This window comes from Bos indicus x Bos taurus, chromosome 11 (genome assembly GCF_003369695.1).
Source record: "Bos indicus x Bos taurus breed Angus x Brahman F1 hybrid chromosome 11, Bos_hybrid_MaternalHap_v2.0, whole genome shotgun sequence".
Lineage (NCBI taxonomy): Eukaryota > Metazoa > Chordata > Mammalia > Artiodactyla > Bovidae > Bos > Bos indicus x Bos taurus.
Genome location: NC_040086.1, coordinates 74,508,820 through 74,530,110, shown reverse-complemented (window position 1 = coordinate 74,530,110; position 21,291 = coordinate 74,508,820). Strand labels below are relative to the sequence as shown.

Below are 21,291 nucleotides of genomic sequence, written 5' to 3'. Positions count from 1 at the left end.
CTGCAGCTCCCACCCCCGAGCCTGGCTCTCCACCTAGTGCTCTGCACCTTGAAGGTACCTGACAAATGTGCTTTGGCCAGTTGACTATGTGCCTGGGGAAATTCAGGGGAAGGGCATCAGAAAGGGTTGGAAGAGCAGACTGGCTGTCAGGAAAAAGGGAAAGGCTGCTGGTGGGCAAAAGGCCAGGGGTGGTGGGGACAGGCACAGTGTGAAGTAGGTGGCCCCAAAGGTGAGGGGCGAGACCCCTCATGGTTGAGTCTGAGCAGCCTTTTTAAGTGTAAGGGACAAGACTGATTCTCTCATTCCCTCTCGTAAAACCCACCCATGGCATCCAACTTCTCTGGGATAAAGACCTGGGGAGGCTTTGTTTCTTTCACAGCCTAGTACAGGCCTGCCTGCTTCTCACACTGCATACTCAAACATACACATTCACACACACACATATGCTCGTACACATACAGGCATGCTCATACACACATCATATGCTCACACATACCATACATTCATGCCCACATACTTAACACACTTAAACACACACATACATTTCCCTATGGTTCACACCTTGCCCCTGCAGCCCACCTGGTCAGCTCCTTCACCATCACCAGCCCCATGGAAGCCTCTCTGCTCTCCACGGAGCAGAGTCAGCCCCCTCCCATGTGTCCCCTGCCCAGTGCTTGCCCCTCTAAACCTTCTCACCCAGCATCACAGTTATTTAGTGTGTCCCCTGTTACAGTGAACCCCTCAGATCTGCAAACATGTGCATTCACATGTGTCCTGGGGACCCCACTAAGTGACCAGCCCACGGGAGACAAACAACACCTGTTTAATGGATAAATAAGTGAGCCAAACAGACACAAGGTACCCGAAGTTCCCAGAGTCTGCCTCCAAAAGGGACATCCATGTCTCAGCCTCATTCAACTGTGGACCCAGTCTCCTGCTCCAGGGTGCCCCTAACCTCTCTAAAGCCCTGCCCATTACTGCCTGCACCCCGGGGCACTTGGAGCTCTCCAAGGTGCTGAACTTGGTTCGTTCACTTGGTCCCTATCTGTCCTGGCCTCTTGACTCCAGTTTCTGTAGCCAAGCACCACCCCCACCTTCCAGGAATCTACTCTCTGATGGAAAAGAAGCTGTCTTTAAATACACTATAGGCAGAACCAAGTTAACAGGGGCACAGAGCACTATGAGAGTATAGAGAGAGGAGAGTGCTCCCCATCCCCAGCCTCAGACATCTGTTTCAACTGTGTCCCTGCTGCCAGACCCAATCTTGTCCTCCCCTCGTCCCAGGGACCAAGGCTCCTCCCAGTGTCCACCTCCCTAAGGAAATTCTAACCAAGTTCTAGCTCCTTGAGGGGGCCACCTTCCCTCCAAAACCCCTGACCCGTGGCTGCTCCCAGATCATCTGCCTTGGGCTCCCACCAGGCCCTTGGGAACCCCACTTTCACCATCCTGACTTGACTCACATGGATCTTAATTCACTGCACATTGGCCATCCCCGCTCCAGCTCCCGGCCAACCTCTCTGCACTCTGCTCTTGACTTCATTTCTCACCCAACTCTCCTAAGCCCTGGCCTCCGTCCAAGATCTCTCTGACTCCTCCCTCCTTCAATGACCTTTTCATCCTCTCCTGCTCAGAGTATTCCCATCACCTCCTTGGCTTCCTTGAAGCAGGGGAAGGAGCCAGGTAGAACCTTCTTTAGCAGGGCAGGAAGGACTAACAGCTGCCAGTGTCGACCTGACCAGGCACCTTCCTCCAAATGCAGCCTCAGGGTTTGCCCAGTGGCCTTCCCTGCTCAGCCAAAGCTTTGCCCCCACTTCTGCAGCCTTCTGGCAAGGCTCCTCAAGCTTGTGCTGGGATTCTAACACTCTACTCCCCACCCTGCCTTCCTTCATCCCTCCCCAAACAAAATGCCATTCCCTTTGACTCTTATCCCCAGGTCACAGGCCAGAGCAGTTAGTGAAGTTATTGGCCTACATGTGGGCAGATCTTACCATCCAGGCAGCTGGGACCCTCGAATGTTGAGAGGGGACCTCCTCTCTCTGGCCACTGTGTGCAAAACTCCCTGTTGTGAAGAGTTGCCTGAGGGTTCCAGGCTGCACCTGTGCTCAACAGAGCTGGTGGGCTAGTCAGTCTTTCCCAGGAGGGCCTTTAAGGCTCTTCAAAGCCACAGAAGCTGGGACAGAAGAAAATAAACCCTTCCCTGAGGAGGACCCAGTGAGTGCAGTCATGCTTGAGCAGCCAGAGATGCCATACAAAGTATGGGGTCATCATCATTATTATTAACATTCATGTCTCCTGAAGTTAGAAGGGGTTTGGTTTTCACATTCTTTCCCTTTGATTCCACAGAAGTGTGACATTTCAAATGGTTCATTTGGATCATGTTTTGGGCAAGCTATTCTTACCACCCAGAACATGAATGCATCTGGTCTGTAACACACCCTGAATTCCAATCAGAGAGGAACTTTTCATGCAAAACATGGTGTCAAGTGTTCAGGGGGTATAGGGGCTGCAGAGAAACAAGCCCTCTGGGAGATCACACCCTAGAAAGGAGACAGACAGGTAGGCATTCCTCTGGAATTAGGCAGCCAGGAATCTCTACTGCAATTGAGTCACCAACAAAGTCTCATGGGACCACTGAAGGGGTCTGTGATCAGGGAACTGGGTTAGAATTCTTAATGGATGAAATTTAAGTTGAGGCTTAAGGGATGGATGAGACTTTAAGAAAACAAGGGTTGGGGGATACTTGGCCAAAGGGTCAGAAAGAAACAACCAAAGTGAAGGAACAGGACATAGTGGGTATGAGTTCAGAGAGAGAGCTGAGGGCTGTGGGGACATAAATAAAAGCTATAAACAAAGATTAAGAATAGGTCCTACATGGTTCTGGGAGTCACTGGGAGGAGTTTAGCAATGAGGGATCAAGCATTCCTTGCCTAGGTGGGTCTCTAGATGAGGAAAGAGCCCTTCCTCAAGGTCACAGGGCAATCATGGTGATTCTGAGGCTTGACCTAAGTCTCCCAGTCATGTTTCCCCCACAGCCAGGCTGGCAGCTGCCTCTGGTCAGTCCTCAAATCTAAGAGACAGAGGAAGAGAAGGGGATGTCCCTGTTAGCTTTAGGAGGGCTTCCAGAAATTTTAAGGAGAAAACTTTTGATGATTTTTATATCTTCTTGGAGGCCATGAGGATGTTCCAACTGGAAGGTAACCTTCATTCTGCCCAGCAAAGGCTTAACCAACACCCAGAGGTGTGCAGCCCTGGGGCAGGGGCTGTAGGGACAGAAAGGACCTTGGGTGCCAAATGTCACTGCTTGAGAAATATCTGTCACCCAGGGTTGGACAACTTGGAAAAGGCAGGCTGCTGGGAGGTGGTGACTGCTCTTAGGGCTTTTGTTCCCTTTCAGGTAAATGGCAGGAATTTCCATTTGGACAACCAGACAACCTGACTAAAACACTGAGTCAGGCAGGAAGGCTTCTCTAGAGAATCCCGTTTCCAGGGAGGGGTTGCCCTCGGGATGGTGGGGCTAAGACAGCGTGACTTCCCAGGAGAAGGCCTATCCTTCCGACTCAGGCTGGGCGTGCAGCCCACAGGTTTCATTCCATCTTACCAGAAAGCTGGAACCCAGCTGGCTCTCAAGACTGATTCTGAGCCCAGTTCTTCTTTGTAAAAGGAGAAGGCGGAGATGTGTATATGTGACGGCGGAGGAGGGGAAAAGTGAAAGAGCGGTGTCCCGCTTGGCAGCCCAGCCACTCCCTGACTGCCTGTGAAAGAAGCAGCAGGAGGCTGTGTTTGTGTAAAGCCACCATTTGTCCCCACGGTGTCGACATTCATCGGGCTCCTGCTCCCGAATAAATTATCCGCTGGGTGTGCGTGACACAGCCTTTGCTGGGCTTTCTCAGTATATTTCACAACTGCTCTGAGTTTATAATTGTTTCAGATCCTTTATCAAATATGTGTCATAAAGACCAATGGAATCGGGTGCATTTATCACCTAGCTGGGTTCTTACTTGAGCTCTGAAAAAAATTATTTGGCAGCACAACCTTTCTCGGGGCTCTAAGTTAATGGACTTCTCTGCTGCAAAGCCACTGAAATTCGTTGCCTTTTAATATTTGACATCTCTTCCTCTTTATTACCACCTCAGACAGCCCTTCCAGTCCAGCTGGAACGAGCCCATTAGTCTCTGACAAATAACTTGTGTCGTTTGGTGAAAAATATGCAGAAGTTTGGCTGCAACTTCATCTCCAGTCTTGGTTCTGTTTGTGGCTTCGCTCTTCTCTAAGCAAAGCATCCAGGGAATTCCCTGGTGATCCAATGGCTAGGACTCCAAGCTCTCACTGCTGACGGCTTGAGTTCAATCCTTGGTCAGGGAACTAAGATCCCACAAGTCGGGCAGTGTGACATATAAATTAAAGAAATAAATAAAGCTCCCTCCATTACAAAAAAACACACACAAACAAGCAAAGCCTCCAGCCCCAGACAGACCCTTCTCAGGGTCTGCCGTCTCCTTTCTCTCTGATGCCACTGGCTGCTGGATTCATAGAGCTGGGTTACCCTAATCAAGTTAAATGAAGTTTGAGACAAGGAATTTAGAGATGTCTATGACTAGGTATCAATAAATAAATGCTTGGTTTCAAAAAAAAAAGAATTAGCCTCACAGCAGTACTTTTCACAGCAGCTCAAAGAAAGAAGCGACCCAGGTGTCCATTGACAGATGAATGGATAAGCAGAAGGTGGTCAGTACATACAATGATTCAATACCTGGTTGGGGAACTAAGATCCCACAAGCCAAGAGGCACAGTCAAAAAAAAAAAAATTAAAAAGGAAGAAAAGAAGCCTATCTGTTCTTCCCATAGAAAGGAAGGACATTTTCACACATGCCACAACATGGATGAGCTCTGAGGACAGTGTGCTAAGTGAAATAAGTCAGTCACAAAAAGACAGATACTACACAATTCCATTTATACGAGATACCTAGAACGGTCAAGTTTATAGAGACAGAAAGATGTGAAAAGAGGAGAACAGGGAGTTGTTGTTTAAGGGGTACAGAATTTCAGTTTAGCAAGATGAAACCTGCGCAGCAGTAAAATGTATAATATATAACAGTTAAACGTATAATGTAGAGTAATAAAATGTATTTAACACAGTTGAACTTAAAAATGGTTAGGATGGTAATTTTACAACAACAGTGGAAAGAATGAACTTCAAACTGAACCAGCAAAGGAGAAACAGACACAAAGGAAGTTCTCTGAGCATTTGAGTTCATCATCTATTCATGCCTTCGATATCAGTTAGGTGTTGCTGCATAACAAATAATTCTAAGATTTAGTGGCTTAAAACAACAACCACTTCCCTAGTGGCTCAGACAGTAAAGAATTCACCCGCAATTCGGGAGACCTGGGTTTGATCCCTGGGAGGAGGTCAGGGCAACCCACTCCAGTATTCTTACCTGGAGAATCCCCATGGACAGAGGAGCCTGGCGGGCTACAGTCCATGGAGTCGCAAAGGGTCAAACATGACTGATCGACTAAGAACAATAAGCACAGCACTGTTCAGGTTGGGCTCAGGTGTCCTGGATCAGACTCAGCTGGTCTTGACAGGGGCTGGCTGGTCTAAATGGTTCATCTGTGAGGCTCACCTCTGCTGCAAGTGTTCTCTCATCCTCCAACAGAAGTAGCCCAGGAGTGATCAAATGGTGGTGGGGGCGTGAATTCCCAAAAAAAATAAGCAAAAGCAAGCAAAGCCCCTTGAGGCTGTGGCTCACCCTCACAGAGTGTCCTTTCAACCAAGTTTTCAGGTCTGAAACAAGTCACAAGTCCAGTCAAGATTCAAAGGGTGGGGCAAATAACTCTACCCTTTGATGGAAGGGGCTGCAAAGAATTTTTCGAATCTTGCACACTGGCTGTATATATATGTCAGGCCGTGTGCTAAGTGTTGAGGATAAGATACAGTCCTGTGCAGGAGACACCCATGTAAATAAATAATTACAACACACAGCATGCTCTAAAGAAGTAAGCACGGGATGCCAAGGACAGCGGAGGGCCAAGAAATCTGGAGGGAATATGGGAAAGAGGCAATGAGGCCTGGGACAAAAATAATACCTTAACTGGTATTGCAAGGGAAAACGACGATTAGGCCAAAGAAGCAGGGAGGAAGAAAGACCTGAGCAGAGAGGCAAATAGACGAGTGAAGGATGGAGGGGGACCTGCCTGGGGTTCAGTGAGGCTTCGGTGGGGAGTGAAGGGCTCACGGAGAGGGGAGGAACTGGGTGTGGGGTAGGGAGACATCACAGAGGGTCTGGCTCCCATGGCTGACCATGGAAATACTTAAGCAGAGGCTGATCGTCAGGCTGCTGTGTGGAGGGGGCTTGGAGGGGGAACAGGTCAGAAAAGAGTAGACAGACTTGGAGGCTGTTGCAGGGACTCAGGTAAGAGAGGATGGCAGCTCCGATGGGGCACTGATATGAACGGGATCAGAAGTGAATCAGTGCAGAGATTTCTAGGTGGTAAATTAGGTAGGACTGGGTGGGAGGGGAAGGGAGGAGCAGGGAGAAGCCTAGTGAACGGGTGGCCCATGCTTTCTTCTGGGTAGTCTGAGCTGAGGGAGTTTCCCAAGGAGGGGCAAGGTGGAGGGCACAGGGGAGCCACTTGGGTGGTCAAGGCAAGGGTGTGGGGTCCCCACTCAAAGCCAAGAAGACCAGGAAACAATTTCCTGATGCCAGCCTTGAACCTTGAGGTCAAGGCCTGTCCTCCTTCACAAGTCGAGGCATATTCTGCTTGCGGTGGAATCCAATTTGAAGACATACCCCCTGCCAGGCTCTGCCCTGAGGCCTGCAGACCACCCAAGCTGGGCACTATGTGGCTGGTCTGAAGGCTTCTCCAGGAACTCACAGGCCTTGAAGCCCTTCAGACATGAAAGGGTTTCCTTTACCAAGACAGGGTAGGCAGGGGGGCAGCTTGTGCCCAGAGCCCATCCTGGCTTCCTCCCATGGATCCTCAGTCACCATGTCCCCAGATGCCCGCTCTCCAGCTGGGCACTCAGCCAGCAGCAGTAAGCACGTACTGACTGATCAATACTCCCAATGCACTCGGGGCCCTGCTGTGAGAAGGACTCCCCTGGTGAGCCCTTTCATAAATTGAAAAATTCTCCTGAAACTGAGTAATCTTGCCCAGCTATTAAAACTAGATTTCCGCAAAGCGAGGGTAGGAAGCGCCCACAGTTCCAAGGACCTGGCTCTCCAAGAACCTCCCAGATCCAGCCTGGGGAGCAGGCATCGCTGCTGGGGCCGGGACTGCAGATGAAATCATCCCTGGGAATTTAGTTTGAAGGAAAATTTTCCAAAACAATCAGAATGCTTTGGGCCCAGAAGGCGTGGCGTTCTGTGCAGCTAGCCCTGCATTCTCCCCATTGCCTGAGCAGGGTTAACTCAGAAGGCGTCTGGGGCCGTATCCATCTCTCAATGCAGTGACCACTGGGGCCACCAGAGCACATGCCCATGGTGCTTGGGGGAACTGAGTGCCAAAAGCTGGAGCAACTTGCCCAGGGTCACCCAGCCAATTAGTGGCAAAGCTGGAACAGGAACCAGAAATTCCAGCCCAGAGCTCTTTCTCCTCCGTACCCCCCACCCGATCAACCCATGGGATTTCACTCCAAAAGGTGACATCATCCATGTGGCTCACAGTTTGGGAATAAATTCAGCTGGGGCTCTTTTGTGGAGCTAATGTGCGATACGAACACAGCAGTTCAGCCTTAACCCAGCCCAACCCTGCAGGTTCTTCCTGAGTCGGGTCCACCCCAGCAGGCTGTGTGCTTCAGGTCCCCAGTGCCAACTCTCCCCAGGTGTCCCACGGCCCCAACCTTATCCCCGCAGCTGAATTCATCACCCTCTCCCTTCCCGAGGTCCCCCCAGAAGCGGGAAGTGGTCTTCATGCACCCCAACCCCGTTACGGTTCCTGCAGAACTGATGGCTGTGGTGGTTGTTGTTCAGTCACCCAATCATGTCCGATTCTTTGAGACCCCATGGACAGCAGCACGCCAGGCTTCCATGTCCCTCACCATCTCCTGGAGTTTGCCCAAGTTCGTGTTCATTGCATCGCTGATGCTGTCCAGACATCTCATCCTGACTCCCTCTTCTCCTTCTGCCCTCCATCTTTCCCAGCATCAGGAACTTTTCCAATGAGTCGTCTGTTTGCATCAGATGACCAAAATACTGGAGCCATGGTACCCTTGGCCTAAATACTTGTGTTTTTTTCTGGTCCTTCTGTCACCGTTATAGCTCAGGCCTTTGTCACTTCTCACTTGGATTGCAGAGTGATCACCACCATCAACAAAAACATCGAACTTACCACCACTGAGTGTTTAGCATGTGCTGAGCTCAGGGCTAACAGCTGACCGTGGGATAGTGCCATTAATTTTCACCAGAAGGGGACATGGAAGTTCTGGGGAGTCTGGGTAACTTTCCCAAGGTCACACACCGATAGGAGAGTTCAGGGTCTCCCCCAGTCCTGGCTCTGAGGCCCAGCTCTCTCTCCACAGGGTGCTTTCCTTCCCTGCACACTGCCTCTGCCATGACCGTTGGAATCCACCCTGGCCACCCCCTGCACAGAACCTCTGCTGACTTCCTTTTGCCCAGAGCATTAAGCTGGCTCACAGGGTTTTGAGATCTGACCCCCTGCTGTCCTCCCATCACATCTCTGTCTCTCCCCCAGGCCTTGTGTCTGTCCCCTGTATCCGCCCCACCGTGTCCCCCTTGCCCTCCACCTGGGGCTTTGCGCCCTGCTGGTCTCCCTTGCTCCAGGTTGGAGCACATCCATGGAAGCCTTTAGAGTCCCCAGCAAATGAATGCCCTCCCCAACACACACACACTCCTGTAGGTGCCCTGCGGCGACCCCAGCTCAGAGTGATGTTGGTTTGGTGAGGGACAGTGATTTGGCATTGCCCGAGCCCTCGGTACCCACCCCCTGAGTTCCCAGTGTGTCCTCTCGAAGGGTCTGGCTGACCTCAAAGCCCACAAGTTCTTGCCCATCCCTGATTGTGAGCATCTGATCTTCACCAAGTTCTGGGAATGGAACAGAGGGAGCCTCCATCCCCATTTTACAGACATAGAAACAGAGGCTCAGGAAGCACAGGGCCTTGGTAAATGTCAGAGAATGAGCTGGGCTCGGCAGGTATTGTGGCAGGCAGTTGATGAGGGCCCAGGAGGACAGAGATGAGTGGTCAGGCTGGAGCAAGGCCCACTGGAGGGTAATTGCAGAACACCAGCCAGGGTGCTGCAAAGACTCACCCAGGGGGCTCAAGGTTCCAGTGGGGGACTTAGAGCATGGGGCTCAGTTCTGCAGACCACCCTCTCCCATTCAGCTGCTGAATAGTCTAGGTCATTCTAGCCCAAGAATCTGGACCTCTGATGTCCAGCTACCAGGAAAGCTATAGGCAGGCTCTATCCAGGAGGAGGTCAGGTTGGGGGGCAGGCAGGCTGGGCAAGGCTGGTGGGAGTGTTGCTCCTCTGAAGGCTTTAACTTTGTAAGTGAGAGTGTTTATATAAACTAAGCAGAATAGCTGTTAGGCTCTCCTCCTTCCCTCCTCTGAGCCTTGAAGTGGGTCTGGGAGAAGCTTCTGACATGCCCACATTCGGAGCCCAAGCACCTGGGGCACTCTCTGTGCCGGGCCCAGGTGGCCAAGACACCAGACCAAGGTAGGTGTGCGTCAGGCTGGAAGGCCACTTCTTGGAACCTCCTGGGGCTGCAAGCCAGGCTCTCCTGTGCTGAAGACACAGTGAGGGGAGGGGGTCCTGAGAGGATGACTCAGGAAGTGGGAGGAGGTATAGACTATCCTTGCCCCTGGCTTGCTTCCCCACCCTCACCCCCAAACCCCCACATCAGCCCCAGAAGTGTGAAAGGGAGGTGCTCATCAGGCCCCCACTCCACCCCTACTTTCTTGGGGGCCCCTCCCCAAGGAGCTCGCCCCAGCCATGGCTGTGAGTATCTAACGTAAGGGACGCTGTTTTTGCAGGTTTTGTGGTTTTTATTCCTTTGAACCATATCCAGCCCATCTTACATCACAATGCCATGCTTTACTTGGTATCAGATACATCGGCACTCATTGGCATTTGGAGAACTTGTTCTGTAGTTAAATTCCAGTTTTCAGTTGTCTATGATGATGTATTCTCTGTGTTTCCAATTGTCGGTATGGAAAACTTTTCTCCCAGCCTTTCAATTCTGGGTTTGGTTTTTTTAGTTTCTGGGTTTTTTTGTTGTTGTTTTGTGTTTGGTTGTTTTTTTTGTTTTTTTTTTTTGCTTTTGAAAGTCGTTATTCCTTTGATTATGTGACCCCTCCCAGTTGCTGCTTGTTTACGCATTGTTTGTGACTTCTTTTGACTGTCAGTGTTTGAGCCAGTCTTGCCAAGAAACAGTATCAAGTATTTTCCTATTTCTCTACTTCTTGAAAAAAAAATTTAATTAAAAAAAAAAACTCTTAATGGGAACCTGGCCCTGTCTGTCTTCTCTGTTCTGCAGAAATGTTGAAGGAATTGAACCAGCAGCGCAGAGCGAAAGCGTTTACAGACCTGAAAATTGTTGTTGAAGGCAGAGAGTTTGAAGTCCACCAAAATGTTCTAGCTTCCTGCAGCTTGTATTTCAAGGACCTGATTCAAAGGTTTGCCTTCCTTCCAGCTGTGGTCGGGTCTGTTCCTTTGTAGGACGCTTTTGTGTCGCTTTTCTCCTCCCCTCTCTTACAGGTTCCTGAAGCGTGACTCCCTGTCACAGAGCCAGTAGCCATCTCTCCTCCCCCTCCTCCTCCCAGTGCCCTCTCACACACAGCCTCAGAGCAGCCACTGTCCCCAGCCCATCCCACACAGCTTCGCTGGTCCCTGGGGTTGGGGGGCCTCTGCCAGCAGTAGGCAACATTCCACCCCACCCTCGAGGATCCTGCGTTCTCAGTGGCTCACAAGCCCTCCCTGAGGTTAGGAGGACTGCAGACTCCACTCTAAGGGACCACTGCACACTGCCCCCGCTGGGCCAGCACAGGTCCCCAGCACCATCACCACTGCTGTCGATAGTGAACTTAATGCCAGGACAGCACAGCGACCAGACCGTCCCCCACCGAGGAGCACGAGGCACCCATGGGGCCGCTTTTCCAACAGCCCAAGTCAGGGAGAACTGACTTGTAGCCAAAGCCTCATTCACACTGCATGTCTCGATACTTGTACACTGAGCCTAAGCCAGCCCTTCTGAGCACAGACCAGGTGTGTCCTAAACACGGTCTCTCTCAGCCTTTGCTCCCCTCCCCTCCTACCCTCTGCCCTGGCTATTTCTACCTGAATGAGTCTTAATGGTGCATGAGCATCTTTTTTTTTTTTTTCCATTATGTTGATTTTTTTTTTTACCTTGTCTGCTTCATACCCTTGCAAAGAAGTCAGGGGCCACCTTCTAGCGCCTTAGTGAGGGACAGCAGACGAGGGGGCCGGCCCAGGGTAACGCTCCTGTTTCTCTCACCCATCAGCAGATTAATGCCGCTGCTCATTTTGCCTTGCAGCCTCTCCGGGGCGGACGCTGAGCCGGGACTGTGCTCAGAGTGGGAGGACAGACCTCTGCTTGCTTCCCACTGCTGTGTTTGGACTTGCCAACTAACCCCAGAGTGACTGTGTTTTGTTCCAGGATGGCACACTGGCCGGCATCTCCTTTCCAATCTGTTGTGTCCTTTCACTTCGAGCTGAGCTGCCTGGCGTGCAAGCCCCGCGCAGCCGCGCTGGCCCCAGCCATGCAGGAACGGGCAGGCTCTTTGTGACTTCCAGTCCCATGGATAGCTCGGCTCTCCCGCCCCCGGTGCTTGGGTTCTCTCTGACCGAGCACAGGGGTTGGGGCACGAGCTCTGGGGTGAAGGGGCATGGCCAGTGGCTTCTTCGGGCCAAAGGAGGTCTTTGTGCTGCCACTCTTGGCAAATTCTCAACTGACAGTGGCCGGCACCTGGCCGCTGGATTGCAAAACCGGCATCCTCGGCCTTGGTCCCTGCTCCAGATCGCTGGAGAGCACAGAGGGGGCAGGATACAGGGGCAGCTTGGTACTTAGCGATGGCCCAGCCCTGGGCTAGAAAGATGTGGGCGAGGGGAGTGCAGGAGCTCTTTGACTATTGTCAGAGACCGTACATGTAAAGCCAGAAGCTCGCACATGACAGAGAAGAGACACGGCTAGGTGGGAACCCAAAGTAGTGAAGGCTTCTTGGACAGACCGAAAAGAAGAAGGAAGAACATTCCAGGCAAAAGATGGGTTGCTTGGAATGTTCTGGAATGCAAAGAATGTTCTACAATGTTTTAAAATGTTTCAGGCAAAGGATGGGTTGCCTGGAATAACAAGCTGAGGACAGAGACAGTCATGAGCAGTGGGGATGAGGAGATGGCCCTCCCAGAGAGAAGTGTGAGCTAGGGTAGGATGTTATGGCAGGCCCTGACCTCCAGGCCAGAGCCCTGGGCTTGCTCTGAGGGTGTGGAGCCCGTCAGGGTAAGTGGAACAGAGATGCCCACCCTCAGATGGGAGAACTGCAGGATGGGCCTCAGTGACCCTAACCAGAAAGGCTGGATGCAGGAGCTGAGCAGAGCTGGGAGCCAGGAGACCTGGGTTCTACCCCTGACTCTGTCCTATGACCCCAGTCAGGTCACGTCCTCTCCCTCGGGCCTCAGGGTTTCTCATCTGTAAAACAGGAGGTTGGTTCAAATAATGTTCAGGTTTCCTTCCTGCTCGCACAAGGTGATGGTGAGGGGATGGGCAGGGCTTCCTGAGTACAGGCACAGACAGGCAGGTCCATGGACCAAGGTCAGGGGCGAGCTGGGGGAGGTGATGCATTGAGTGTTTGGCCTGTCAAGTTTCAGCAGCCTGAAGATACCCAAGTTGAGATGACTGGTAGGCAGCCAGAGGTCTGAGGTCTGGGGAGACAGGGCTGAGTCTTCAGCATACAGGAGGGTCGCTCAGCAGGAGAGGAGGCCACAGCAGAACCCAGAAATGCCCTGCAGTTCAAAATCACAATGCCAGAAAATTCCAAGGCCGTCTAGCTCAGGTGGTAAAGAATCTGCCTGTAAAACGGGAGACCTGGGTTCTTCTATCCCTGGGTCGGGAAGATCCCCTGGAGAAAGGAATGGCAACCTGCTCCAGTATTTTGCCTGGAGAATCCCATGGGCAGAGGCTATAGTCCAAGGAGTCGCAAAGAGTCAAACACAACTAACCAAGTCAAACACGACTCAGCAATGAACACCTTCACTTTCTAGTGGTTAGGACTTGGCACTTTTACTGCGGGGACCCAGGTTCAGCCCCTGGTGGGGGAACTAAGATCCTGCAAGAGGCAAGATGCAGCCAAGAAAAATTCCCATTGTTAATTTGCAGGTATTTAAAATTTTACTTCTCTCGTCCTAACCATGGGCACACGTCACTATTTCTGCCCACAGAGGCCAGGAGATGCCTCCATGGGGACGAAAGCAGACTCTATAGGAAGATGATATCCCTCCCAGCCGTGTAAAACCCTTGAGTATTTCACATTCTTAGTGGTCAGGGAGCATCTGCCATTGCCATGTCACGTCTGTCTCCTCGAGTCTGTGACCCCGAGACTTAGTGTGCGGTAGACAGAATGACCCAGCAGGAGAGCAAGGCCCTGCCCGCCAAGCCCCACGCAGGGTCTTTCCTCTCAGACAGCTGCACTAACACAAGCGGAGGTGTGGGGATGATCTGTGGGCCACGACACCCTGGCCCCGCCCTTCCCCAGGGCATAGGTAAGCCCTGTCAGGGGCAGGGGCCCTCCCTCTGTTGCCTGGGACCCCAGGCCTGGGGGCTTTGGCTGGCCTCCTTCCAGCCTCTAGCCTGGCACAGGTGATGCAGTCCTTGCTCTGAACCCACTGAGGACCCGACCCAGCATCAGCCCCAACCCCAGTACGAGGCCCTCACCTGGAGCCACAGACCAGACATGGGGAGCCCAGTCATTCCCTACTCTTCACCCAGCAAGCAAGCAAAGAGCCCCTCCTGGGTACAGGGAACCACTGGATGAGATGGGAGCTGGCCCTTGGGGAGACCACGGCTCGGGGAGGAAGAAACTGTAAAGTGTGACTGGGAGTGCAGGATGAAGGCAGCAGAGGAGGGTCAGTGGCTCCCAGCCCAATTGCCTGACTCCACAAGGGAGGGAAGTTTGGAGACGGCCCCTGGGATAGGGGTGGCATCTGGCCTGGGTTTTGAACCCAGAGAGGAATTGGCCAGGCAGACAAGCTCACGGCTTCAGGATGGCAGGGGGGTGATGGCAGCACAGGTGAGCAGATATCCCTGCAACGCCAAGTGTAAAGTGAAGAAGGAGGGGACGAGGTGGCGCGGAAGGCAGGTGCCAGCTCACAGGGCTTTGTTCTAAACCTGGGGGTGTCATGTTCAGGCTTGCAGTTAATAAAGATGACAGTTGGACCAGGAGTGGGAGAGCCAGGTATCAGAGTGTCCTCTGGACCAGCCTTCTCAGCTCAGAGCCCTGTCAGTGACTCCCCTAGCAGCCCCCAGCCCAGAGCCCCATTCTCCAGCCTCCAGGCTGGACCCACCTGTTCCTCCTTCACCTGGGTTTATACCTTTGCTGAGGCTGCAGCAGCCTTTTGCCCTTCATCTTCCCTTATTTAGTTGCAAACTCTAGTCTTCCTCTGACAAGGGCGAGACCCAGCCCACAGGGAGACCTGCTGAGATGTTTCCACACTGAACCTGACGAGCAGGTGCCCCATTCTACAGATGAAGGGATTGAGGCAAGGGATTCTAAGTAACCAGCAGATCTGGGATTCAAACTGAAGCCCTCATGCTCTTCAGCTCAGTCGCTCAGTCATGTCCGACTCTTTGCGACCCCATGAATCACAGCACGCCAGGCCTCCCTGTCCTTCACCAACTCCCAGAGTTCACTCAAACTCATGTCCATCGAGTTGGTGATGCCATCCAGCCATCTCATCCTCTGTCGTCTCCTTCTTCTCCTGCCCCCAATCCCTCCCAGCATCAGAGTCTTTTCTAATGAGTCAACTCTTCGCATGAGGTGGCCAAAGTATTGGAGTTTCAGCTTCAGCATCAGTCCTTCCAAAGAACACCCAGGACTGATCTCCTTTAGAATGGACTGGTTGGATCTCCTTGCAATCCAAGGGACTCTCAAGAGTCTTCTCCAACACCACAGTTCAAAAGCATCAATTCTTCAGCACTCAGCTTTCTTCACAGTCCAACTCTCACATCCATATATTAGCACTGGAAAAACCATAGCCTTGACTAGATGGACCTTTGTTGGCAAAGTAATGTCTCTGCTTTTGAATATGCTATCTAGGTTGGTCATAACTTTCCTTCCAAGGAGTAAGTGTCTTTTAATTTCATGGCTGCAGTCACCATCTGCAGTGATTTTGGAGCCCAAAACCACAAAGTCTGCCACTGTTTCCACTGTTTCCCCATCTATTTCCCATGAAATGATGGGACCAGATGCCATAATCTTAGTTTTCTGAATTTTAGCTTTAAGCCAACTTTTTCACTTTCCTCTTTCACTTTCATTAAGACGTTTTTTAGTTCTCTTTACTTTCTGCCATAAGGTGGTGTCATCTGCATATCTGAGGTTATTGATATTTTTCCCAGCAATCTTGATTCCAGCTTGTGCTTCCTCCAGCCCAGCGTTTCTCATGATGTACTCTGCATATAAGTTAAATAAGCAGGGTGACAATATACAGCCTTGATGTACTCCTTTTCCTATTTGGAACCAGTCTGTTGTTCCATGTCCAGTTCTAACCGCTGCTTCCTGACCTGCATAGAGGTTTCTCAAGAGGCAGGTCAGGTGGTCTGGTGTTCCTATCTCTTCCAGAATCTTCCACAGTTTATTGTGGTCCACACAGTCAAAGGCTTTGGCATAGTCAATAGAGTAGAAATAGATGTTTTTCTGGAACTCTCTTGCTTTTCCGATGATCCAGCGGATGTTGGCAATTTGATGTCTGGTTCCTCTGCCTTTTCTAAAACCAGCTTGAACATCTGGAAGTTCACGGTTCATGTATCGCTGAAGCCTGGCTTGGAGAATTTTGAACATTACTTTACTAGCGTGTGAGATGAGTGCAATTGTGTGGTAGTTTGAGCATTCTTTGGCATTGCCTTTCTTTGGGATTGGAATGAAAACTGACCTTTTCCAGTCCTGTGGCCACTGCTGAGTTTTCCAAATTTGCTAGCATGTTGAGTGCAGCACTTTCACAGCATCATCTTTCAGGATTTGAAATAGCTCAACTGGAATTCCATCACTTCGACTAGCTTTGTGCGTAGTGATGCTTTCTAAGGCCCACTTGACTTCACATTCCAGGATGTCTGGCTCTAGGTCAGTGATCACCCCATCGTGATTATCTGGGTCGTGAAGATCTTTTTTGTACAGTTCTCCTATGTATTCTTGCCACCTCTTCTTAATATCTTCTGCTTCTGTTAGGTCCATACCATTTCTGTCCTTTATCGAACCCATCTTTGCATGACATGTTTCCTTGATCTCTAATTTTCTTGAAGAGATCTCTAGTGTTTCCTGTTCTGTTGTTTTCCTCTATTTCTTTGCATTGATCTCTGAGGAAGGCTTTCTTATCTCTTCTTACTATCCTTTGGAACTCTGCATTCAGATGCTTATATCTTTCTTTTTCGCCTTTGCTTTTTACTTCTCTTCTTTTCACAGCTATTTGTAAGGCCTCCTCAGACAGCCATTTTGCTTTTTTGCATTTATTTTCCATGGGGATGGTCTTGATCCCTGTCTCCTATACAATGTCATGAACCTCCGTCCATAGTTCATCAGGCACTCTATCTATCAGATCTAGTCCCTTAAATCTATTTCTCACTTCCACTGTATAATCATAATGGATTTCATTTAAGTCATACCTGAATGGTCTAGTGGTTTTCCCCACTTTCTTCAATTTAAGTCTGAATTTGGCAATAAGGAGTTCATGATCTGAGCCACAGTCAGCTCCTGGTCTTGTTTTTGCTGACTGTATAGAACTTCTCCATCTTTGGCTGCAAATAATATAATCAATCTGATTTTGGTGTTGACCATCTGGTGATGTCCATGTGTAGAGTTTTCTCGTGTTGTTGGAAGAGCGTGAACACCCATTTTCTGACCCAGGGAAGAACAAAACCATCCTTTCTACCCCTGCACAAAGTTTGTAAGGAAGGGGGAAGTAAAATCTCAGAGCTGACAGTGTAGAAGTGTGCAAGAAAAGGGGACACAGAGCTTATGTGTGTGTATGTGCACATATATTAGAAATGCTTGTAAACTGGCCACAGAATCTGCCCAAGAAAAGACATAACCCCTGCCCCCATGAGACAAGCCCTCTCCCCCGTACCCAGGAGGGGCTGTGTCCACTGGAGTGAGGGCTGGAGGAGGCTCATAGAGGCTGGGAAAAGAGCACACAAGGCCATGGGGAAGTTCAGCACAAAGCCCAGGATGAGATGGCAGGGCTGTCGAATCATCCTTCTATGCCTACTCTGAGTCCCCGTGACAATCAGGTGAAAGCCCAGCAGGAAAAGGAGCTGCAGCCCTGTCTTTGGATAACATGAAGCCTAGTGCTGCGTAACAACCAGGCCCCATCTGCGCCCAGGCTAGAGGGGAACACCAGCAGGACTGAGTGGAGAGGAGGACAGAGGCTCAGTGGACTGAGCCCCAGTGTCAGGAAGGAAGGAGGATGTTTTGAGCAGACTAGACCTAGACATACACTTGGTCAAACTCCAGGGGATGGTGAGGGACAGGGAAGCTTGGCATCCTGCAGTCCATGGGGTCGCAAAGAGTCAGATATGACTTGGCGACTGAACAAGACCTAGTGGGGCCCTGGGGAGGCAGCCTTCTGCGTCAAGAGTCACTTCTCAACCCCAGTGAGAAGGACTGAGCTCTGCCTTTCATGAAGAAGTCCCTTCACTTTCCCCCAGGAGCCAAGGAGCTCTGGGGGACCATTGGTGCCAGTAGGGGCACTGGCTGCACTCACCGGCCTGGTGGGCTGCAGGCCCCATCAGAGGGGACCGGGCTGTTCTTCTTTAGAGACAGCAGAGGCCCTGCCTCCCTGCCACAAGTGTGGGGGACAACGCCCAACCCCAAAGGAGCATTGCCCCTGCATCTCACCAAATGGGACAGAGACCTGGCATTCTACCTTCTCTCTCCTCTCACTAAGCCTTTGGAGCCACCAGTACATTTGAACTCTTTCCTCTTTTCATAGTAAATGAAAACAGATGGACAAATTTTGTGCAGGTTGATTTTCACAAGCCCCATGTGTAGACGCTGAGCTTCTCACTCCAGCCCCCTCTCCAGGGGGAAGCTAAAAGGATCTCTGTAATTGAGTGGCACAGACCTGGCATGTAGGGGAGCCCAGTAGAGTTAATGCAGTAGTCTAGCCATGTGCCTTTCTCCCTCCTTCCCTGAGGAGCTGGGCATTTGTGGGTGGCAGGCTAACCCTTTCCTGGGAGAACACAGCAGTGTGACTAGAGCAGAGAGAGAATCACACATCCCGAGTCCTGGGTGGGGCCACCCTCCTGAGTGGAGCAGGGGGCCATCTACATCTATCCCTGCTCTGTGTTTACCCCCACTCCCCACTGCCCCAGCAGTTCCAGATCCAGCTTGCAGAATGAATGCATCTGATCTCTGAGGTGTGTGGGGGTGGATGAGATTCTGTCCTGAATTCTAAAGAAGGCAGTTCTTATCCCACAAGAGTGAATTGCTAATGGTGGGGTCACAAAAATCCTAACATCTGGGGTAAGCCATTCCCAGCATATCTGCCAAGATCTGCCAAGCAGAGCCTGTGTCCCATACCCTGGGGACATACCCCTGATTGGGAGAAGGTGACCCCAGGAAGTTTTAGTCTTCTGAGAGAACCTGTGGGCCCTGCGTGCACTGGACAGCTCCAGCCTACCCCTCACTCCCATGCTCCTGCCCCCAGTGTCAGGCCACAGCCCCACCCTGCCAAGGCTGTCATTCCTGCCCTGCTGCCCCTCTCTCCAAGGTCATATCGTGACCCCGATTATCCAGCAGCTCCCCAGATACTCCATGGGGCTGAGGGGACTGGGATGCTCAGAGCCCACGGGCCAGCTTAGGACAGGGACAGAATGGTCATCTAGGGAGGACACTGCTCCCCACTGGTGATCAGGGCCACCCTTCAAGGGTAATGCCTTCCAGCGGGTCCTTGCTCAGAGGGAAGAGGCCGACAGAGCTCAGGGTCCTATCCCAAGATAGTCTGATGGTCAGGGAAGGAGAGTGACTGCTGGCCTCCCTATGCCCCCACAGCTGCCTGGGCCACCCAGGAATGCCGGTGTGGACTATGAACCTGCTGTGCAAGGGAGCTTCAGGAGACCTCACTGTCAGGGGCCTTGCCTCCTCCAGATCTTGAACTCCACCACCCAAAAAAGTCTCCATGACATCCCCACGTGCTCCTCTGTGGCCAGGGGGAATGGTTGTTCAGCTCACAACGTCTGTCATCTGGCCCCAGGGACCTCCAACCACTGCCCACAGATCCTTTGCTCAAGTGGCTGACTCCCCTCCACAGGTGGCCCCGGTAGTGGGGGATGTGGGGGAACAGAGCCCCAGCTGAGCATCGCAGGAGCAGCAGTCCTTGGACAGTACCTGCCATGGTCAACATCCCCCTGTGCCCCCCTGGGCAACCCTTGGCTCCTTGGCCATAAGGCAGCACCGTGTCCCCAGGACCTATCCTTGGCTCAGACTCTGGGCAAGACAAGCATCTCCCCACAAGTTTAACCACACAGGTCCCACCAGACCCATCACTTGGGGCCATGGGCTCCACTGGCCTTCCATCTGCCCAACACCCCTCCCCACAGGGTGTCTCCATGGTCCTCAGGGTCATGTGTCACATGCATTTCAATGCATGTGTGTGCATGCGTGTGTGTGTACATCCTAAAGTCCCACCTCAGCTCCTCTCTGATTTTGTGCTGAGAATTTGCAGGGAGACAGGAGAGCTGGCCAGATGGGGCTAGGTAGCAGGGCCTGAGAGCCTCTGGAGAAGGGGAGCAGCCCTACTTTGGCCTCATGAGCCCTGCCCTGGCTGTGGCCTAGCGTGACCTCCCCAGAGCATGAAGGACGGTGTTGGGGGTGGTGGGGGGCAGAAAGTGGCAAGTAGGAATGAAAGCAGAGTAGAGTAAGAGGTTGACCAGATAGCTCCTGAGGCCTGGGGTGTTCAGAATGTCTGTGGTTTCAAGTGATTCCATAATAAACCATTTTTATACTTAACAAAGTCACCCAAGCATGGAAATCCATCCTGACAGCTGAAGACTAGGTGCGTTAAGACACTTTAAAACTCACACAAACTATGTGTGTCTATGGGCTTGAGAAGGGGCTCTGCTCAGACGCTCTATCTAGCCTACACCTTCCCACTCAGCTTTCTGGGCCTGCCCAGGACTTGTGGCAGAATAGACCCTTCAGGCTCCTGGTTGGATGAACCATTCTGGAGGGGGACCAGCATGGTACCCTGGGATGGGGGACCTGGATGCAGACTCACAGCTTCACCTGTTCCCCGCCAGGTCATATTTGTGTTGTGAAGGCGCTGCGAGGCCCGTGCCTGACCAGAGAGAATGTTGTGCTAATGGCGGCATTTCAGGTTCTGTCATGTAGAGCAGAGTCTCTTGGGAAGGCATTTTCCAGCCTCTATCACAGAAATGCTCTGCAGGACTCTAGACCTCATCCAGTCCAGTCTTCTTGTTTTGCAGAAGAGGAGCCTGAGGGCCAGAGAGGCCAAGGCTGCCCGGCTGTGGGTGGTAGAGCTGGGGCACCCAGGTCCCCTTACGCCCAGCTCATACAGGAGTCGGCCTCCCTGGGGCCAGCCTGCTTGCTTGCCCCACACCTCCACACCCCCACTGCCAGACACGGGGATATCCAAAGGACCAGTCACAAGAGTCTGGGCCCCTGGCCTCCTCAGGGTGGGGTGAGGGACAGGGAGAACGCAGCAGTAATTTCCCAGTCACGTGGCTGAATGCAGCCCTGGGCAGGACCAGGCTCAGTGTGGGAACCAGGACAGGTCAGAGCAGCCAAGACCAGGTGCCAAGCCGATCCACCTCTGATAACCCTGCCTCCTGACTCTTAACATTCTGGGTGTTTCTCCTCCTGGTCACTTCTTGATTGGTGTTATTTTTGCTTCATCTTATCTGTTTCCTTTCAGGTCCAGCTTTAGGGCGCAGCTGCCAAGCCTTAGGAGCCTTTGTAATGGTTTTGTATTTCTGTAGACACCAGATATAAACATATTTATATATTTGTGTCCCTCCCCCGCTCCCCCCAGTTCACAAGCCCGAAGCACACTCTACACGCAGGCCACTCTGACCTCTGACCCCGTG

At 51.8% G+C, this 21,291-nt stretch overlaps 1 protein-coding gene across 1 annotated transcript in view; it reads left to right on the top strand.

The window, feature by feature from the left end:
- Nucleotides 1-21,291, top strand: part of KLHL29 (kelch like family member 29) — a 331,854-nt gene that overhangs the window by 292,716 nt on the left and 17,847 nt on the right. The window contains exon 6 of the mRNA XM_027555978.1: nt 10,501-10,639. Coding sequence (XP_027411779.1) covers nt 10,501-10,639 — 139 coding nt within the window. The remainder of the gene's footprint in view (nt 1-10,500; nt 10,640-21,291) is intronic.